Source organism: Notamacropus eugenii, chromosome 2 (genome assembly GCF_028372415.1).
Source record: "Notamacropus eugenii isolate mMacEug1 chromosome 2, mMacEug1.pri_v2, whole genome shotgun sequence".
NCBI classification, from domain to species: domain Eukaryota; kingdom Metazoa; phylum Chordata; class Mammalia; order Diprotodontia; family Macropodidae; genus Notamacropus; species Notamacropus eugenii.
In genome coordinates this window covers 62,970,890-62,991,304 of record NC_092873.1, presented here as the reverse complement: position 1 = coordinate 62,991,304, position 20,415 = coordinate 62,970,890, and the positions used below count along the sequence as shown (strand labels likewise).

General features: G+C 40.2%; 1 protein-coding gene across 2 annotated transcripts in view; it reads right to left on the bottom strand.

Moving 5' to 3' along the window:
* The window catches only part of IQCA1 (IQ motif containing with AAA domain 1), a 237,585-nt gene that overhangs the window by 82,162 nt on the left and 135,008 nt on the right, over positions 1 to 20,415 (bottom strand). For both annotated transcript variants that reach the window (XM_072640671.1, XM_072640672.1), the window contains 2 exons: positions 12,029 to 12,163; positions 2,366 to 2,444 (listed from right to left, as the gene is read on the bottom strand). In XM_072640671.1, coding sequence (XP_072496772.1) covers positions 2,366 to 2,444; positions 12,029 to 12,163 — 214 coding nt within the window. The remainder of the gene's footprint in view (positions 1 to 2,365; positions 2,445 to 12,028; positions 12,164 to 20,415) is intronic.

Genomic DNA, 20,415 nt, shown 5'->3' with positions numbered 1-20,415 from the left:
TCCAACAAGTGATCCTTCAAAGCCAAGACCTCCAAGGAGTTAGAACCCACCACTTCCCGATTTTGGGACAACTCAGCTGGTTAGAAATTTTTTTTCCAACATTAAATCTAAATTGGTTTCTTTTGCTCATTGCTCTGGTTCTGACCTCTGGGGACAAAGAGAACAAGTCCAATCTCCTCTGCACATGCCAACATTATAAATATTTACATAGAGCTACCATGTCTCTCTGAGTCTTCTTTTCTTCAGTTGAACCATGCCAGTTTCCATCAGCTGATTCTACTATGTCCTGGGCTCAAGGCTCTTCTCCATCCTGGTGGCCCTCCTCTAGACATGCTCCAGTTTGTCAATGTCCTTCTTAAGTCATGATGACCAGAGAATGAATACAAGACTCCAGATGAGATCTGATGAGGGCAGAGGGTAGTAAAACCATCCCCTCTCTATTCTTGGAGGCTGAATGACTCTTTATGCAGCCCAGCATCACACTAGCTACTGCTCACTCATATTAAACATGAAGAAGACCACTAAACCTATTGATCCTTTTCAGAAAAATGGGTGTCTGTCTATGTCTTCCCTATATTATACTTGACTTTTCTATTTTTAACCAATTGAAGACTTTACATTTATTCCTACTGAATTTTGTCTTGTGAGATTCATTCCAATTCATTCCAAAAGTTATCTAATTTTAAATGTTAAGTTCTTATCCATTTCATTTATTTCAAACATCATCCCCAACTTACTGTTTTTCTTTTTAGCTTGGTTGTATTTTGGACAAATTTGTAATTGAATCTACCTATCAGAATTCCTAGCAGAATTCCTGGCACACGGACAGTGGTTTTCATCAACATTTGTTTATTGGATGCAAATATGTTTGCCCTCCACAATCTGCATAAATGCATTATTCCACTTTTCCTAAATTTTTCTTTTTAAATGTTTTGAGCTAGCTGGATTTTTTAAAAGTTCTTTTTATTAGTAGCATATAATACAGATGTTTATGAGTTTATCTTGTATACTGAATTTATTCATTGTTTCCATTTTGTTATTACTAGTATTAAAAGGATATATTTTGTTGTGCTGAAAAAAGATCTCTCTATTCCTCTAGTTTTCCATGTTTTTGTCATGAATTGGTGGGATAGCTTGTCAAAGGTCTTTTCTGCATTAATGTTGAAATTATGTTGAAATGGATATGCTCCAATGATATGTTGAAATCCTCTTGGATCCTGACTCTCTTCTGCGGGGAGTAACCATTGCTCCCAGCTTTGTACTATCTTCAAATCCAAAGATCATCCCGTCTAGACCTTGATGAAAGTCATTAATAAAACTGTTAAATATAAATGATCAATAGATCCTGGATTATTACCTTGGAGACTTTCTGCTATGCTGGGAAACGTTCAATATCAATAATAGATATGAAAATTAAGACAACTCTAAGGTACAACTCTATACTCATCATATTGGCAAAAATTCTATATATGGCAAAAAAATACTAGAAAGATGGTATCAAAACAAGCACACGTACATTGCTAGTGGAATTACAGTCATTGAACAAAAATCTGGCAATAAACAACAGAGTTCACAAAAATAATTATCTTTACCTTTTATTCCAATAATTCCATTATTGGGAATATAGAATTAAAAACATGTCTCTCTCTCTCTCTCTCTCTCTCTCTCTCTCTCTCTCTCTCTCTCTCTCCATATATATATATATATGTATATATACACATAAGTGTATATATACATATATATGATATAATTAAAAGCATAAAAGGAAAATATCTGTGTGTTCAAAGACAGATATAGATGCATTGTTTGTAATTACAAATGGCGGGAAATAATCTACATGTCCAATGGTTGATGAGTCACTAAATGACCATGTCAATATCATGAACAATGCAATCAGAATGATAAATGTAACAAATCTGAAGGAACTTGGAAAGACTCATAAAGTAATTAGAAGCAAAGAAAGTAGAATCAAGAATAATATGGAAACCAACAACAACATAGAAGGAAAAACACTTGCATAAAATCAGATACGAATGGAAAATGCAAAAGGGGTCAAAGATAGACTAACTAAGAGGCAGTGACAATTTTGTATATAGAAGCTGATTTTTAATTAAAAATAGAAAAAGAAGACCAAATGTCAAAAAGGTTTTGTTATTCCTTAAGATTAAAGGCATGCTAAACTTTCTTTGCATGACTAGGAAGTATTTATCTTGGCTATGATATGCATATTGGGTTCCCCAATTCTTTTGACACATTTACCATTTGCTAAATTAGAAAATTAGTTTCTTACATTGCTTATATAGTAAGAGTTCAATGAAAAAGATAATAGTAAAACTATCATGCTGATTTTCTTATTTGTATTGACCTTTGTACTTATTGTTTCCTTCTTCTATGGCCGGGATGAAGAGACTGGGTGCCATTTTCCATCTTTCCTCTTCTTCATTCTGCAAAGAAGAGTGCATTCCTTAATGGTGGGGAGTGTTGGTCTGTTGCAATGAAGAGGAAAATATTGTAGGACTCCAATGGTTCTGTGGTCTCACTGATATCTCATACAAATCAACACCCATCCCTTTGCCTCTTGTCCATAAACCCTCCCTGGAGTAGGAGTTCTCACCTCATGTCTATGAACTTTTTTTTTTATATGTACTAACTGTATTTCATCAATAATTGATTTTCTTTGTTATCATGTGGATTTTACTTTATTTAATACCATGATTCTGAGAAGGGTTACATGGGTTGTACTAGACTGATCTCAAAGGGGTACGACACAAAGTTAAGAACCTCTACCCTAGAGGATATTTCCAGAGGTTTTGAGTCCTTCCTCTGGGGCTTTCCCTATTTCATGATGCCACAGTATCCAGGTAGGTCAAATTTAATCTCCATAACTGGTCTTGGGAACTGGAAATAGCAACAGTTCAGCTGGAGATTAAGCCAAATGTATTGGGACAATCTGTAATATCACAGAACAGATAGGAGCAATAACTTTTGGGAGAAGGTGCTCTTGGTCATAAGAATGTGATCTAATAAAGTCCTTGGTCATGGTGGGTGGAGGTGAGGGCAACAGCTTCACATCTCTACCATTTGGTTTGGAAGTATCAACTTTGAGAAAATTGTTCATGGATGATTTCAGAAATCTTTAATCAGATCAACTGAGATGATAGCAAATGCTGATTTTGCATGTAGGATGCAGTGCCTGGAATTAGATCAGGGCTAAGGATTTGCAAGAAGGAATTTGAGAACTAGCATCTGGATGGAGAATGTCTCATCTAGGAGAGGGAAGACAAAACTAAATTTGAGTTTTTACTCAATGAGGTCCCCTTCTTTCTGTGTGTCGTCTTGGTCTCATTCTGTATAATTCTGAAGAAGAATATTTCAACAAAGGTTCCCTTTATTTCATGAAAATGCCTGTGTCCTCCCTCTCACACATCCTAGCTGTGTGATCCTCAGGAAGCCATTTAACCTTGGGTTGCCTCAATTTCCTCACCTGTAAAATGGGGATAATACTAGCACCTACCTCCTTGGGTTACTGGGAGTCTCAAATGAGATAATAATTACAAAGCACTTAACACAAAACCTGCCACATAAGAAACACTATATAAATGTGTTGTTATTATATTATTATTCAAAGATCAAGACAAAACAATCTCTCTCCTCAAGGAACTTAGGTTCTAAGGGAGGGGGCACAACATATCTACAAATGTTCAGGAATAAATGATCATGGAGACAACGTAGAGAGGGGAAGATGCAGCCAAGGATTGGCTTGTGCTGTCATCGCAAAATAGATAAAATGTTAGGAAAAAATGAAAATACTGGAAATTCCATCCTGAAACTCCTCTGCCATAAAGTTTTAGGACTTTAATGAGTGAAATTCTTATTTAAAATGTGCAATGGTTAACCCTGGAATTAGAGTTAGAAGCAAGAACTTATTTTCACTTTGTTATCTCAGTATTTCTCTAGCACAAGTATCCATTGGCTGGTCCCAGAAAAGGCACCGTTTAGCCATACAATTTGTATGCCTTCCACAGAAATGTTTAGATGTGTCCACCTTGGACACTTACTAGCTATGGACGAGTCAGTTAACTGTCGCCTGCCTCAGTTTCCCCATTTATAAAGTGGAGATAATAATAGTGCTTACCTTCCATGGTTGTTATGAAAATAAAGTGAGCCCACTGTAAAGCACCTTAGAAATACCAGTTATTGTTATTCTGTTTATGAGATGGTAAGTTCCATGAGGGCAGGCACCACTTTCTAGCTAAGCTTATATTTCCCCTGGGACTTAGCATAGCACCCTTCACCCGGCAGGCTACTCATAAACTTGTTAAATTGAACTGGTAACATGGGTGAGCATAGCTGCACCAGCCTGGGACTCCGATTTTGTGATCACTGAATACCTTATGATGCTCCATGTGATATGGGGGCCGTGTTTATGTTCTGAGTTCCTGCAGCTGATCTCAATGACCTTCCAGATAACATATATACTTTGAGGATTCATGTGCGGTGAATTGCTTAATAAAAACATGCATTAAATCTACCATCATCAACCCTACCTGCATTTAAATGCATTTGAAAATAATGACATTGCTGTTCTGCTTAGCATTTTATTCTAGGTTATTTGCCCCATTGGAACTCAGGTCAAATGGTTTGACATATCCAGAGGAAAAAAATCGCCCTTAACCCAATTTCCTCCATGGCTTATGCAGGGACAGAAATGAAAGGCAGTTCTCATGGCACTTTTATTTCTTTAAAAATAAATGTAGCTGTTGAGGGATGATCATTGGGAAACTTTTAGATTAGTAGGTAGGTACGTGTCAAGCTGCAGCTGCTGGAGATTCCCCGGGCTTGGCTCCTACCTGCTCCTATTTCAATCCCAATGTCAACACCATCACTCAGCAACTTTCAGAGAAGGGGATATTCCCGCCCGGCAGGATTTTCAGTCTTTAGGAAAAAGCCAAACCAGAGAAAGGAAAAAAATAAAAGCTAGAGGCTTGTTATTCCCCACGGAAAGTGAAAGCGGAAAGAGAGCCTTTCTTTCCCATAGATCAGGACGTGAACTTCCTCAAATTTACAGGTACACTTAAAATTCCTGCTTTTGGCAGAAAATTAAACTTGAATTGAATTTGAACACATCTGCTGTATCTCACTCCCGACCCATTTAATTCATTAATCAGATCGTAGTTGGAGCCTGGGACTTCAGGGACCAGTGGGTCCAATTCTCTCATTTGACAGGTGAGGCAATGGAAGGACAGAATGTGTAAGTGATCTGGTTAGTGAAAAATCCCACATGCTACAGGAAGCTTTTCCAATTTCCCTTAATGTTAATGCTTTCCCCCTGAAATTATTTCTCATTTGCCTATCCATATCTTGTTCATTCACAGTTGTTTGTATGTTACTCCCACCCCATTAGGTTGTGAGCCCTTTGAGAGTGGTGACTGCAGTTTGACTTTATATCCCTATGATTTAGCACAGTGACTGACACATAGTAGGCACTTAACCTTTTGACTTGACAAAACTAGGAATTGTCTGAGGCAGGAACAGAACCCTAGCGTTCCTGCCTCTGGGTCCAGTGTTCTAGGAGAAGGGAAAAGGAACACATATTAAGCACCTACTGTGTGCTGGGCACTATTCCAAGCATTTGGAATATTTTCTCCGTTGATCCTCATATCAGCCCTAGAGGCAGGTGTTACTGTCGTCACCTGTTATTATTCAGTTGAGGAAACTGAGGCAGGCAGAATTTAAGTGACTTGCCCAGGGTCACACGGCTATTCCACCACAAATTGTTACTCTCCAATTTTGTCTTTGGATTTACTTTCTGGTCTCCAGAATACCACTCTGGCCTCCAAACATGAGACAAACTGTACCCACCTATGAGGTCAGCAGGGTTAACTGACGTGCCTGCTTTAAATGCCACTGTGTGATAGAGTGGCTCACCTATGAAGGTCATTTACTGTCCCATCATCTCTTTCTTCACCTGAGTCCATAAAATTAAACTCTCTGGTAACAATTATTGTATTTTATCATGAATAGTAATAATGATTATAGCATACAATAAGAGTTATGATTATTCTTGTTTCTATGGTACTTTCAGGTTTGCAAAGAATTTTACATATTTTATCTCATTTCCCATTTAAGAGATGGGGAAGTTGATGGAAGGTCAAGAACGTTGGCCAGGGTCACATTTCCTGCCCAGCCTTCAGGATTTGAACTCAGATCTTGTTGATTTCAAGCCCACTGTTCTATACCTTTACAACACACAAGGAAACATTTCAGGGTGGTGGTGGGTTCAAAACATGACTCTGCCATTTACTATGAATGTGAGTGGAGGAGGTTGCTGAGTCTCTCTCCACTTGGTTTCCACATCTTTGAAAGGAAGGCAATGGCTTGGATGTCCTCTGATATTTCTTTCAGCTTTACATCTCTTGTTCTATGATTCTGCCACTTCCCTTATCCGTGATTTAGTTTCCTCATCTGTAAAACGAGGGGACTTGACTAAGCTGTCATCTGAGGTCCATTCCGGTTCCTGCTTTAGGATCTTATGTGTGACTTTGGACAAGTGTTTATCTGACTCAGTCCCCTCAACTGAAATGAGGAGGCTGGAGTAATTGGCCTCTAGGGTCCCTTCAGTGGTGCCAGAAACTTCGATCTCCCACCTCTATCCTCTGTTTAACAGCTGTGCATCTATGTGGAATGGTTTTTGTCCTCTTCATCCATGCCTCATAGAATTTCTGGCTCTAACGCTGCCTTCTGTGGGAGGCCTTTCTCCAGCCCCTCCTGCTGCTCTAAGGCTACCTTCCATCTTCTCTGTATCTTGTACCTACTTTTTTATAATTGTGTTCTCTCAATAGAATGGAACCACCTTGATGGCAGGGGATGTTTTTGCCTTTATTAGCACAGGTATCCCCCACAGTCTAAATGCTTAATACATACTTGTTGACTGAATGAATGATTCCAAAGGAAGTCAAAAAGAGCCAGCAGGATTTTGTCAAAGACAGATTGAGCCAAATTCATTTCATTTCCTTTTGTAATGGGGTTACTAGACTCCAGTGGATCTTCTCAGAATCCCTTTGCTCAGAAATGTAGTTTAGATTTCAAAAGGAAACTCACAACACCTGAATCCAGTTCTGTTGGTCTAGACATGAGTCAAAGAGTTGAAAAAGTCTCTTGAGAGGACAGCATTTGGTAAGTCAGGACCTGGTTAGTTACTCACAAGAGTAGTTAATCATTTCAACTTGGAAGAAGGTCTCAGGAAGCTGCTCTTGGTTCTATCACATCTGACATTTTGATTATGAGAAGTCAAGTCATAATATATGGTCTGCCTGTCAAATTTGAAGGTAATAAAAAGTGAGAGGAATAATTGACATGCTGGATAATGGAATCAGAAGCCCCTAAGATCTTACAAGCTAGAACATCAGGTTGTACCTAGGAGGATTTCATGAAATGTAACCAGTATAAATGTAAAGTTTTAAACTTGGGCTCAAAAAATCAATTTCATGAGTCTAAAAAAAAGCTGGGCCAGAGAGTTATTTGTTTGAAAAATGACCCAGGGGTTCAGCAGCCTAGAAGGTGCCCAGGAGTCAGTGATGGAGCATAGTAGCTGAGACAGGTACAGTGTGGAGGGTTATGGATGTCCAGCTGTCCTCTGCCTTCAGCAGCACCATTTGCAGTACTGTTCAAAAGGAACACTGATGAATTGGGGAGCATTAAGAGGTGGGCATCCAAGGTAACAACAATAAGAATACCTAACACTTATATAGCACATGTCAAAGGTTGACAGTACTTTACAAAATATTATCTCATTTCATCCTTAGCCATCCCACAACATAGGTGAGGAAGAATCCCAAGATGGAGACAACACCTGTCCCATGAAACATGAGGTCTGTCAAAGGTCTTAGGGATGCTTAGCCTAGAAGGGAGAAAACTCAGGGAAGTCATAAATGCTTCCTTCAAGGACATGAATGGATGCAGTGTGGAAAAGGCATTCTATTTATTCTACTTAGCTCCAAGGGCAGGGCTGAGGTGGAAGGGGCACTTCTCAATTCAATGGAAAGGGAAAGGATTGCCATTGGCTGGAGTTAGGCAAGCAGATTTTGGATGCCCCAGGTTGAGTCTGGAACAGAGAGGATCCTTGTTTAGGTGTGGGCTGCTCTGCATGGCCTCTGAGGCTCCTTCCAAGTCTGCCTTTCCAACATTTTCTGAAATTCACTTTATTTCTCAGAACTTGGGCAGAATGAACCGCAGACTGAATCCATTGCTGCACACACCGAGGGCTTTCCAGGACTTCAGCACCCAGGGATGTGGGATGGATCAAGATTCAAGTTAGGCTCTGCTTGGCCAAGATGAAATCCTTCTGCTTCTTTATCCGTATCAATTATCCAAGGCAGGAAATGGCAAGAAAAATGTGGATAATGAGAAATGAGAACATTTAGCATTTTGTTATCGCTGACAGCAATACAATGATGAATTTGGGGAAGTCATTCCAAGCTCTGAGATTTATGGGGTAGTTTCCAGCAGGCATTTCCAAGGGCTTTTAAGATTCTTAACTAATACAGTTGTTCACAATTGACTTCAACATGCTTGAAAAAAATACCTAGCATAAAATCAGAAGGTTTTAGTGCTAGAAGGGAAGGTAGCGATCCTTCAGTCTCCTAAGTTCAGCATTTCAGGGCCACTACAATCTGACCTGATTGGCTACTTTTCACCAACTCCATCTCAGATCACTTAGGCAGCTAGTGATGCCCAGAATGTGGCCAGCCCACCTCTCCTGCCCCTCTCCCCAGAGCATTCATAAAACTTACCTCAATTCTTAACACTGAATTCAACTGAACCATCAACAAGCATTGATTGAGCACCTTCTGCATGCCAGGTACTGGGCTACCACTGGGGACACAATGGTGAAAACTGAAACCATCCCTGACTTCAAGGTGCTTTTACTCGTTAAGTTATTCCCCAAGCCTGGAATTCATGTTCTCCTTATCCCCATCCTGCTAATGTTCATTTCCCTTCAAGGCTTAACTCAGGCAGAGAGGCTGACTCTACCAGCCTCAAAGCCTAACGCCTCTGGGGAGCCTTTCCTGATCCCCAAATTATCAAGGTTCTCTCTTTACTCTATTTTTCTCATATCAGGTATATTTGGGTCCTTCCAGCACATCTTTCCTTCCTTCCTTCCTTCCTTCCTTCCTTCCTTCCTTCCTTCCTTCCTTCCTTCCTTCCTTCCTTCCTTCCTTCCTTCCTTCCTTCCTTCTTTCCTTCCTTCCTCCCTCCCTCCCTTCCTAAAATGGTGGCACACAGAACAGAACAAGATACTCCAGGGAAGACTGAGACAGGACTGTCACCGCCTTATTCCTGGACTTAATGCCTCTCTCAACACAGCCTCAGACTGCATTAGCTTTCTTGGCTAGCCATTAAACATTACTGACTCCTACTGGCCTTAGTGTCTGTTTGAATCCTGGCCTTTTTCAAATAAGCTGCTGCCCAGCCACATGCCCTCAGTTTTATCCCTGTAGGTGATAGTGGAATGAGCTGTGGCTCTGGCATAGAGAACCTGGGGTCCAAGACTGGACATGTTTGATGCTTTCTTCCTGGATGGCCATTGGGCCTTAACTTCCTGAAGCCTCAATTTTCTCATTTGTAAAGCAGAATGGTTGAACTAAGTTATGTCTGGGGTCTTCTCCAGCTCTAGATTTATGATCTTTTTATCATGAGTTTTAAAAACACAGTTCTAAGATTTTACATTAATTTGTGTTGATTGCCTTCTAGTTCAATCCAGCCCAAATTTCTAAGAGCCAGGGAAGAGCTTTGACCTTGACTCGGCTGTCCTGAATGCTCTTCCTTGGCTTGGCCCTGAAAGCCTGCCATAATTTCGCTCCCTCTGCCTGCCTCTCCTGCTTCATTTCTCTCTACTCTCCCTCCTAGACTACAGTGCAACCAAATTGGGCCCCCAGAAGAAACCAGATTTTATCCCTCCCCTCAGTTGCCTTAGATGCCCCAGCCCCAAGGGAATCTCCCTTGCATGTAATCCCGTATTATCTCAAGCTCTACTCCTTTACTTTACCCCAGTCACCCTGTCCCATAGCTCCTATGTCTTGTCCTTTCTGAGATTCAAAGCTCTAATAAGACAGAATCCAACATTTTCATTGTTCTCTTGTGCCTGTTATGGTCCATTGCACAGAGTAGGCACTTAGTAAGCATTTGTTGATTTGAACTGTAAAAGTCTGTAAAGCCTGTAGAAGTCTACATATGCAGCTAAGGGTGGGATGAAATCAGGGTGCTGCTGGGGAGCCCACTTTCGCTAAAATAAAGTCCATGAGGGAAAGTAGAGGGAAATAAAGCAGGAGAGGCAGGATTTGGAGAAGAGCCGCTATTGAGATGGTATGTTTTGGTTTACAGAGATAGACAAGTAAGGGAGGGAATCTAAGTATTTTCCCCTCCCCCATTTTGCAAATGGAGAAACTGAGTCATGGAGATGATACATGACTTTACCATGGTCATGTTATGGGAATTTTTTATTTCCTTTTATTACTTGGGAGTCAGGCCCATTCTTCTTCAAATTTTGGTGAACTAAAAGTGCATTTTCACATTAACCTCACCTGACCAAAACTTGTCCCATGGTCTGTGAGATCTTACTCAAAGCGTTAGCCATTTGTTAGATAAGAAGCTGGAGGGAGAATCTCCAATCTCCCTGACTCCTTGCTCACAAGGAAATTCTCTTCAATCAGTCTATTTGTAAATCCTCCAGGTGTAGTTCATTCCGAAACCTCTCCTCGACTTTGTTCAGCTCTGCCTCATTTCAATCCAATTCAAGTGTGAGTCAAAACATCTCCCTCATGATATCATCAGTCCTCTTTGAAAGAAGCATGTACAGCAATCTGTAACCTGACTTCCTTTACCTAGAGTTTGTTGGGTGGATTAGGTTTGTTTCCTGAAGGGATGTATGAGATTATGACTGTTTAACTGAGTGTTTTCCATTTTTATGACATTGAAAGAAGCATGGGATTACGGGTCTGGTTTCTCTTTAGTTTTGGTGGCCTAAGAGAAATCTACAAGATTGCAATATGTAAATGAATGACTTCTCTGTCCTTCTAAAGTCATATTAACTATACGATGATTTGTAAATATCCTAATTGGGTTTCAATTTTCTTTTGAGGCCTGAACCTCTGCTTGAGCATAATAAATGCCAGGCTTGAAGTCAGAAGACTCATCTTCCTGAGTTCAAATCCAGTCTCAGACTCTTACTGTGTGACCCTAGGCAAATGAGTTAGTCTTATTTGCTTCAGTTCCTTATCCATAGAATGAGTTGAAGAAGGAAATGGCAAACCACTCCAGCATCTCTGCCAAGAAAACCCCAAATGGGATCAAGCAAGTTGGACACGACTGAGAAGACTGACCAGCTACAAAAGGTTTTTACCTTTTTAACTTCTGTGTTGTGTTAAATATGTTTCTGGCAGCAATTAGCCATCACATAAGTCAGAGAGGAGACACTTCTCCCATGACAATCACACAGCCAGGAAGTGTGGGAAAAGCAAGGTTTGAAAAAAGGGTTGGAACCAATGTCTAAGTCATTGCCATTAACACTCTGGCAAACAAAGTCCAAAACTCATTTCTTTTAATCTTCTGGTCTCTCCTTGGAAGATGGTGTATTTTCTTCCCAAACCTTGCTGCTGAAGAAGCACAGATTCTGAGACTCAAAATCTCCATACTTTCCAGACTCTCGGGATCAGAACTTTCTGCCTCACTTATAAGGAAACCCCAGGAGTGCCTGGTTTAACTCTTTCCTTTTTTTCTCCTCCCTTCAAGGTTATCAGATTGGAAATCTGTGTCCTTCAACTAAAGACCAACATTAAAAACAAACAAAAATCACCAGCAGATCCAAAGCAAACTGTTTTTTTCCACCCTAGGAAAATGACATTCCAACAACCATCTACACTAGTGGATTCACTGACCAAGAAAATACGAGCGACTTATAACGTGGGAGTGGATAGCTCTGGGTGGTGACTCCCACAGGCAAAGATGTATATTTTTCTATTTCTTTTACCTTTTTGGTTTCTTTTTTTTCTGCCTTTTCTTTCTTTTTCTTTTTTTCTTTCTTTTCCTTATCCTCCTTTGTCTCCTTCTTTTTACCCTTCTTTACATTTTCCTCTTCTTCCTTGGCTATAATGTCCTGGATCACCTGTTTAAAAAGAGCAAACTCACATTGTTAGGACCCAAGGCAATGGGCAGGAGACGTGAAACAAATCTTTTTTTCTAGTCCACAAGTTCTTAGACTCTACTTAGAATTAAACATCAAGGCTCAACTTCAGGACCACTTCTTTCAAAGGGCCTTATATTGCCCCTGGTGTTAATGGTACCTCTTCCTTTCTTTGTTTGTTTACAGACTCTCTTTACTTGTTGGTGATCAGAGCTGGACCTCCCCAATAGACTATGAGCTCCTTGAGGGCAGACAGTTCTCACTTTTGTTTCCCCAACATCTAGCACCTGCTGGGCACTTAAAAAATGATCACTGTTTGAACAGTGATTGTTTATTATTTCCCCTGTAGTTGCACTTTTAACTCTTATCATGATTGCAAAATAGAAAACAATTTTGATATTCTAGAATTCACAACTCTCTCTCTCTCTCTCTTTTCTCCCCCACTCAAGTACTTCGAGGGGCAACAGAATTTGAGTTTAGTTCTTAAACCTGGAGCTCTGATACAAGTATACACTGGGAGGGTCTTATACTCTCATCTTCTCCACACCCTTATGGAGGTCCCATGATCTCATACCTGGGCTATAAAATTTTTAGGGGGGACCTGTTTCTCAGGCACACCCTGGAACACCAGCATTTCTCAACTGCAAGGACTGCCACCTCTACTGTAATTTAGCCACAGACCATCATAGGCACATCTTACATCTCCCTGCCTCACATTATCCCCAGAATCCTGAACTCTGACACTCCAAACCTCAGCCTAAATCTCCTATCCTTTTACTACTATTCTATTTATTTCCACCCTAAGAAAATGAATGACTGACATTTCAACAAGTGTCTGCAGTGGTGGGTTCACTGACCAAGAAAACAGAAGCCACTTATAACAAGGGAGTGGGCAGCTCTAGGTAGCACCTGTCATATCTCACATGACTCTTCACCTTATCGAGGCCCCAAGACCCCAATACTTCACCTTCTCAATTCCAATTCTTCTCTATTCTATCCTCACTTGCTTCTATACCTTGCCTTGAACTAGGCCTCTGTCATTTTGCCTTGATGACATCCTTCTTGGTAAGCTCCAGAAAAAAGTCCAACATTTTCAGCTTGTTTTGTTTGCTAGCTATAGATGGTGTAAGAGGTGAGCTCTCACTGAAACTGAGTAACCCCTCTCCTTTCCTCCTTTCCCTGGTATGTTACTCACAGGGACTGTTCCAAACCCTTTCATGTCTCCTCAATTCTGAATCCCCATGCCCTGCCCATTCAATTATGTAAAATTCTTGACAAAACTAACATCTTTCTCTTACCCTGGATCCCACAGCCTGCTTAATCAGGACCTTATTTCATTCATCATACCCTCTCAAATACCTTCACTGGATCCTGAGCCCACACACATTCTCAGGTATCCCTAAACCTAAAAAAATAATTTTCCCCTACTACCTTCTCGGTCTTCCCTCTACGACTCCCACCACTCCAGTATTCTTCAACTTCACTGTTATAAGAATGGTAGGGTTTTATACCTAGAGCTGGAAACAGCCTCAGAACTCATCTAATCCAATCTCTTCTTCTTATAGATGAGGAAAATGTTAAGCCTAGTGATTAGCACAGCGCCTGGTACACAGAAGGTGCTTAACAAGTTTTTATTGAACTGAAGTTTAATGACTTGTCCAAGGTCAAGTTTATTAAATAGAATGTGTGGGATTTGCCCCCAGGTAGTTTCCTTCCAAACTCCCTTCTCCTTCGGGTGAATGATTGAAGGGATCTGAAAACAAAGGATATCAACTATTTGGGACTTCAAAGGTTCTAAATAGAAAATGGCAAGGTGGTGGGGGATGGGGGTATGGAAGCGATGACTCAATCCAAAAACCACACTAAGAAATAGATATGGTATCAAAGCAAGACTAGAAAAGCACATGGCCAGAGGCAGTGGAGCGGCATGTGGTGGACTGAAGAGTCTGCAAGGTGTTACCGCTGAATAACTTCCTGGGAGAAATGATACAAAGGATACCATTGTAGAGACATAAGACTGGGGAAAAAAGGATGGGCCAGTCATAGAGAGAGTATAGGATACCTGATGGACAACTGGTGTGATCCACTGGCCTCCACCCGATGTTGGAGTTCCAGACATAGCACACCCTCAGCATGTTGGCTGAACCTCCTAGGGAGGACTTACCAGAAGATATGGACTACAATTTCATTCTCCTGAATCAAGTGATTCTTTCTAAACACAGGACGATCTTATATTTTGTGTATCTTTCACTCAGTTGTGTGATAGTACAAGAGGGGTCTATTATGGGCCAGGGCAATGAAAAGAGTGCTTTTACTTCTTTTAAGTCACTTAACCTCTGTGGGTCTCATTTTCCTTATCTGTAAAAGGAGAGAGTTGGTTTCACTGGCTCCCGAAGCCCCTTCCTGCTCAATTATCTATAATCTTCAGAATATTATTGGAAAATCAGACTATTCTCTTCTAATTCTCTCAAGTATGACCTTGACTGACATGCCTGCTGCTGGGAAGAAGCAATATCCTCTAATACTTGACTTTTCCTTATTATTCATTTTATATTTCTGCCTCGATCCACTGTTGTGTTATTTGTGTTATAGTGACTCTCTAGTCTGTTGTTTGGGTTGCCACTGGACACCTCGATCTGAGTTTAATGCAAGACCTTCTCAGTTTGCTCTGGGATGGGGCCTTGAGCCAAATGGGGTTAACTATGATGATCAAAAAGACCCTACATTTGACTCAAGCAATGCAAGATTCCAGATTTGAGTGGAATACATGCTATAAGGAGAACTGGTTAGTTAAGTTGAAATAATGGGGCTTTGGGTAGGTGGGCAAAGTGACCACAGCATCCTAGAGTTTAGATGAGTTGAAGATAAAATTCTGCAAATCATACTACATGTCTCTTAGACTTTAGAAACATGGATAGTAAATTATTTAGGGAAAAAAACGATAGGCCAGTCATTAGCAGGTAATTACTAGCTGACCACAGGGGCTAAGGCAGAATGAAGGTCAAAGGGGTCTGAGGTCATTAATGAGATAGCTCAAATGAGATAATCAGAGGGTATAAACAAACTCCAAAGGAGAGAGTCAGTAATAGTCTTAGATCATTAATGAAAAGGCATAAAGCAGAGATTCTGGTTCAGGGTCAACAGATTTGGTCAAGGTTAAAATGAAAGCCTGTCATGTAATCACTGAGAGAATAATCTTTTGCTTAAGATACCCGTATCATGACTCATTAATTTACTTCAGAATAAATAAAAAAGTAGGTAATAATCAGATTCTCATTTTGTTAAGAAAATTTTATATGATTTTGCGATGTGAGGAATGCATCTCCCAGTAAGAAGTGGGGGGAGGAGGTTTTAAACAATCTAGTTGAAATTTCCTAAGACCATTGTTTTAATGTGACTGGAAAACATCAGTGGGTTAGTTGACAAGGCCCTGGGGTCCTGGAAGGGAACAGCTAAAAGACTGAGACTCTATTTATTTCTTTTCTATGGCATGCTGACCTCTTCATCTGAGCTGCAGAGGACCTACACCCAGCCTCAGGTAAGGCATGCAGTCTCATTATATTTAGATTTCATTTGGACCTACTCCTAGCTTGGTCTTGTCCTGTTGAGAAGATGGGGGAAAAATCTGAGTGTTTTGAGCCATGTTTCCTTCTTTATCTCCATACAGGTTGGGGCTGCTGCTCAGGACTTAGGAACTGGCAAAATGAAATCTACTATTGTCCCTTCAAAATGCATTGTGGGCCACTTCCTACATCATTGCTGTCTATGTTTGAAAGACCTGAATTTTCCCCATAAATGCCACATAGTTTCCAAACAGCCAATTGGATCTGCTTAGTGATTTCCATGTTTTATGTGGAGAGAACAGAGTTAAATTAAATTATGGGGAAAATAGATTTTAAATGATAAATTATCAAAAATGTACACTTTCTCATAAAGCAAGATATGGGTTTGCCAAAGAAAATACTTTGATGGTGTAAAAAATCTGCTATGAGAAAGAAGGGGGAAAGATGGTTATATATTACAGTCCCTGAAATCTCATTAGTGAATTTCCCCAAGCATTTCAGTATTTTATATTTAATTAAATATGGTAATTTAAATCCCAGGCACCATTCCGTCATATCTTGTGGTGATAATCAGTGGAGCAGGTCATTTTCCGGGAGAGATGAACAGATTGACTGGAGTTTCCAATCACTTTTAGGGTCCCAACTGGGCCATTTCATTCCAGACGGTGACAGAGCTACTGAAATCAGCTTAGCCCCGGATACCGTAACAGACCCAGGCAAGGATGCTAGAACATCAGATCAGCCAGCAATCTGACCTCTGTCCCCGGCTGTGAGCTTGGGTGTGGGAGAAACAGTCAAAAATGCCTGTTGTTGGAAATCACTTCTATTGGGCATTGACCTAATTATCTAAAATAACACCGGAAATGCTTGGAGGACACTCTAGAGGGCTGCTGGCTTTTGCTGAAAAACAAATACACCTGAACAACTTGGCTAAAATTACAGAGATTTGTTGAAAGCTAATGAAGGTGAAGAGCCCTGTGCTACTAGTCTGCCTTATTTGGAAAGGATTGGAAAGAATTTTCCAAACTTGTGACTGTTTCTATGACATCTAAATCTGAACCTAAAAAAATAATAAATAAAATCATATGAAACAGACAAAGAGAAGAAGTCTGGTGATGATTTCCAAACAAACTTATCTTACCTTTAGAGCAGTGGTTAAAGAATTTTTTTTTTCGATTCACACGCAAATTTTATTGAAAGGGAAAGTCACTCACCTAACACTACAGTGTCTACAAAGCCCTTAATAGGAAGCAAAAAGAATCAGCTTGGCCTGGGGGCTTTGCTTTCCATGGAAAAAAATCACAAAAGAAAAATGTTAAAGAAATAACTTTATCAAAAATTACATATATGGGGAATAAAATATTGAGAAGAGAAGTCCATGTATAACTAAATGGACTAAACAAAAATAATAATTTATGCTTATGTATCACTCTCTAGTTTACAAAATTCTCCCTAAAAACAGGCAGATAATATCAGAACAATTATTCTCCACTTCAAAGGTAAGAGGACTGAGGACCAACACGTTAAGTCATTTATTCATCCTCACATAGTTCATAAGTGGTAGAACTGAGACTTGAACCCAGGGCTTCTGACTCAAAGTCTAAGGCACTTTGAAGGAATTAATGCATTTTTTTCTTGAGGCAATCAGGGTTAAGTGACTTGCCCAGGGTCACACAGCTAGGTAAGTGTGAAATTTAAGAGGCTGGATTTGAACTCAGGTAGTCTTAATTCCAGGGTCCATGGTCTAACCACTAAGCCACCTACCTGCCCTGAATTAATGTATTTATTAATAATTTAGTATGTTCAAAACAGTGTTCTAGGAGTTGGGGGTACACACAGAAAAGCTGGCCTCTCCCTATTCTTGAGGTACTCATAAGCCATTTGGATTTAGCTTTAGGGAAGATGGAAAGGATTGAAGTTGCTAATGGCTGGAAGCAGAGAAAATGACAATGTCTGAGGGGAGGGGCTGGATGTAATCCAGTGATTCAATTTGTCTGGAGTGCAGAGGGAGGATAAGACTGATGGAGAAATACATCTTCCTCACTGTCATTTTGATAAATAAAACCATATCCATTTCTGATACTATGCCATGGATCTCTGAGGGATCGAGCCCTGGGCAATCTCCCCTGGGATCTGAAGGGAGCTGGTTATGGTGGTAGAAGTGGTTCGGACAGCATTACTGATACAGTCTTCCTGTCCCTCCAGTACTACAATGCCGTTTTTCTTCAAAATCATGCTATTTCTACTCCTAGACAGGATATATTTTTCTCTACCAAATGGTCAAGGAACACATTTGTAATCAATCAACAATGAGTCATTAAAGGCTGATTATGTGCTAGGAACATACAAAGGCAAAAACAAAGCAGAACCAGCCCTCAAAGAAATGATATTCTAGATCATCTGTGCATACATGCCTTCGAAGGATAGATCCAGTACATATAAAGGAAAATTACTGGGATGAAGAATGGTCATATACTGAAATTCTATCCCAGTTGACATTACTCCTAATGTTGCCCTGCCAAGAGAGGCAGGACCTTCATGAAATGATCATTTAATAAGCATCTCATGACTGGTAAGAGCAAGGCAAGAAGAGCAGGTGAGCAAAGGCAGCCAAGTGGATGAGATGAGCAGAATTTCTCTGTACCTTGATATTATGAGAGATGAGCCTCTGAACCTGGCAGGGATAAAAGGCAAGGAGGTCCAACAATTTCATTAAAATTTAAAATTTTAAGTACATCAGTATTTCTTATTCTTCAAAATTTCATTCACTGGGGTGCTCTGTGCTCAGATGGCTAGGAAGGCATATTAGCATCCTATGCCTTTTCCCCACACCTTCTTGGACCATTTCAGGAAACAATTCATTGACTTAACCTTGTGGAAGAAATGAATAAGGGAGAGATTGTGTGTATCATGAAGAGAGTGCTGGACTTCGAGCAATATGACCTGAGTGTGAATTCTGTCCCTGAAACTTATACCTCTCTGCTCTGGGAAAATCATTTAATTTCTCTTTGCCTCAGTTTCCTCATCTGTTAAATGAGTTTGTTGGAGTGGATGCCCTCCAAATTGCCTTTCAATTCCACATCTATGATCCCATAAGGGAAAAATCCATTATGGATCTGATGCTTTCCAATAAGAAGAACTTGGTTGTTGGATATCAATTGTGTGAACTTTGTGAAGAAATGATCACTCCATCTTAGAACTTGTGATAGAAAAGAAGAAAGCCAGGAGTAGATTGACATGATCCTTAGATCTGGGGAATGTATATTTCAAAGGATTTTGGGAAAAGATAAGTAAAATCCCACAGATGTAATTCTACAGATGAGTCAGTCCAGGAGAGCTGAGAAACTCTCAACAATTAAATTTTTAAAGACCCAAAAAGAAGTAATTCCAGGGAGGAGGGATGAGTTGACTTGTCTGTGTTACTGTGGATGAATAGGGAGTTCATTAATAGTGTTAAGAGAGTCACGTAGAGTGGATGCAAGCCAGGGCAGCTCACAGAGGTAAATAGAGAAACCTAGCAACATTTGATGAGAAGTGTTGGGAGGTCTAAAGCTCCAACTGAGCTGAGGTTGGTGAGGAAAGTCAAAATTACCAGAAGATCAAAGAAGGGAGATAACTGATATTTAGGGCAGATGGAATGATGTAACTGAGGAGAGTGTTCCTTGTCTCATTTGTCTTCTGATTTCTCTGCTAAGTCTTTTCATCTTTGGGTTGTAAAGTACAAAACAAAAAGAGTTAACAAGGAGTTGAGAGTTAAGAGTAATCAATCACTTGACAAGCATTTAGTAAGTCCCTACTCAGTATGAGATAAGGAGAGAGTAAAAGAGCCCTCAGCTGCCCTTGAGAAAAGGAAAGTCTTAATAGAAGTTAAAAAAAACTAACTAGACGGGAGACAGGAGAATCATGGACACAAAGCACTTGGCCTGCAAAAGATGGTGAGATTATAGTGAATATGTGATATGGCGGCCAAGAAAGCACTTAGCATTATTGTGTCTGGAAAACAGTAAGCCTTCTAGAAATACTCATTCTGTTAGTCTTTCCTGGTTAGAAGGTGAGCTTTCTGAAGGCAGGAACTCATGACTCCACTGCCCAACACAGCACTCTGCACATAACAAGCTCTCCAATGTTGAACTGGGTCAAAGATCAATCAACCAGCCTTGATTCAGCCCTTGCTTTGTGCTGGGCACTGGGACAAAAGTGAAGCCAGAAGCCAAGCAGATCCTGGTCTCAAGTAGCTTCTCTTCTAATGGAAGAGATAGTCTATACATGTAGGATACATACAGATGTACACATACATACATACATACATACATACATAGATGAAAGTAACTGTTCTCTGAAGACTTTCTCAGCCTTTGAGAGTTACATTGCTATTCACCAAAGTATCACCAGAATTTTAGCAGTCAAGTTATTAGGAATCTTGATCTGTGATTCTCCTTCCCTCCAACAGTTCTTTGCTTTGCTAACAAGTGTGAGGCACCTGCTCAAACAGCTGCATCCAGGTGTCCGGGGATTCTGAGAAGGGGCTGATTTGGGAAAGGCCTGAAGATGGTTCTGACATTTAGAATAAAATGTTTAAATCCTTTGGTTTAAGTGACTTTGCTTGAAGATCTTCTCTCTTCTTGTCCCACCAAGAGTCACTTTCTAAGACTCAGTCCTTGACTTCACTTT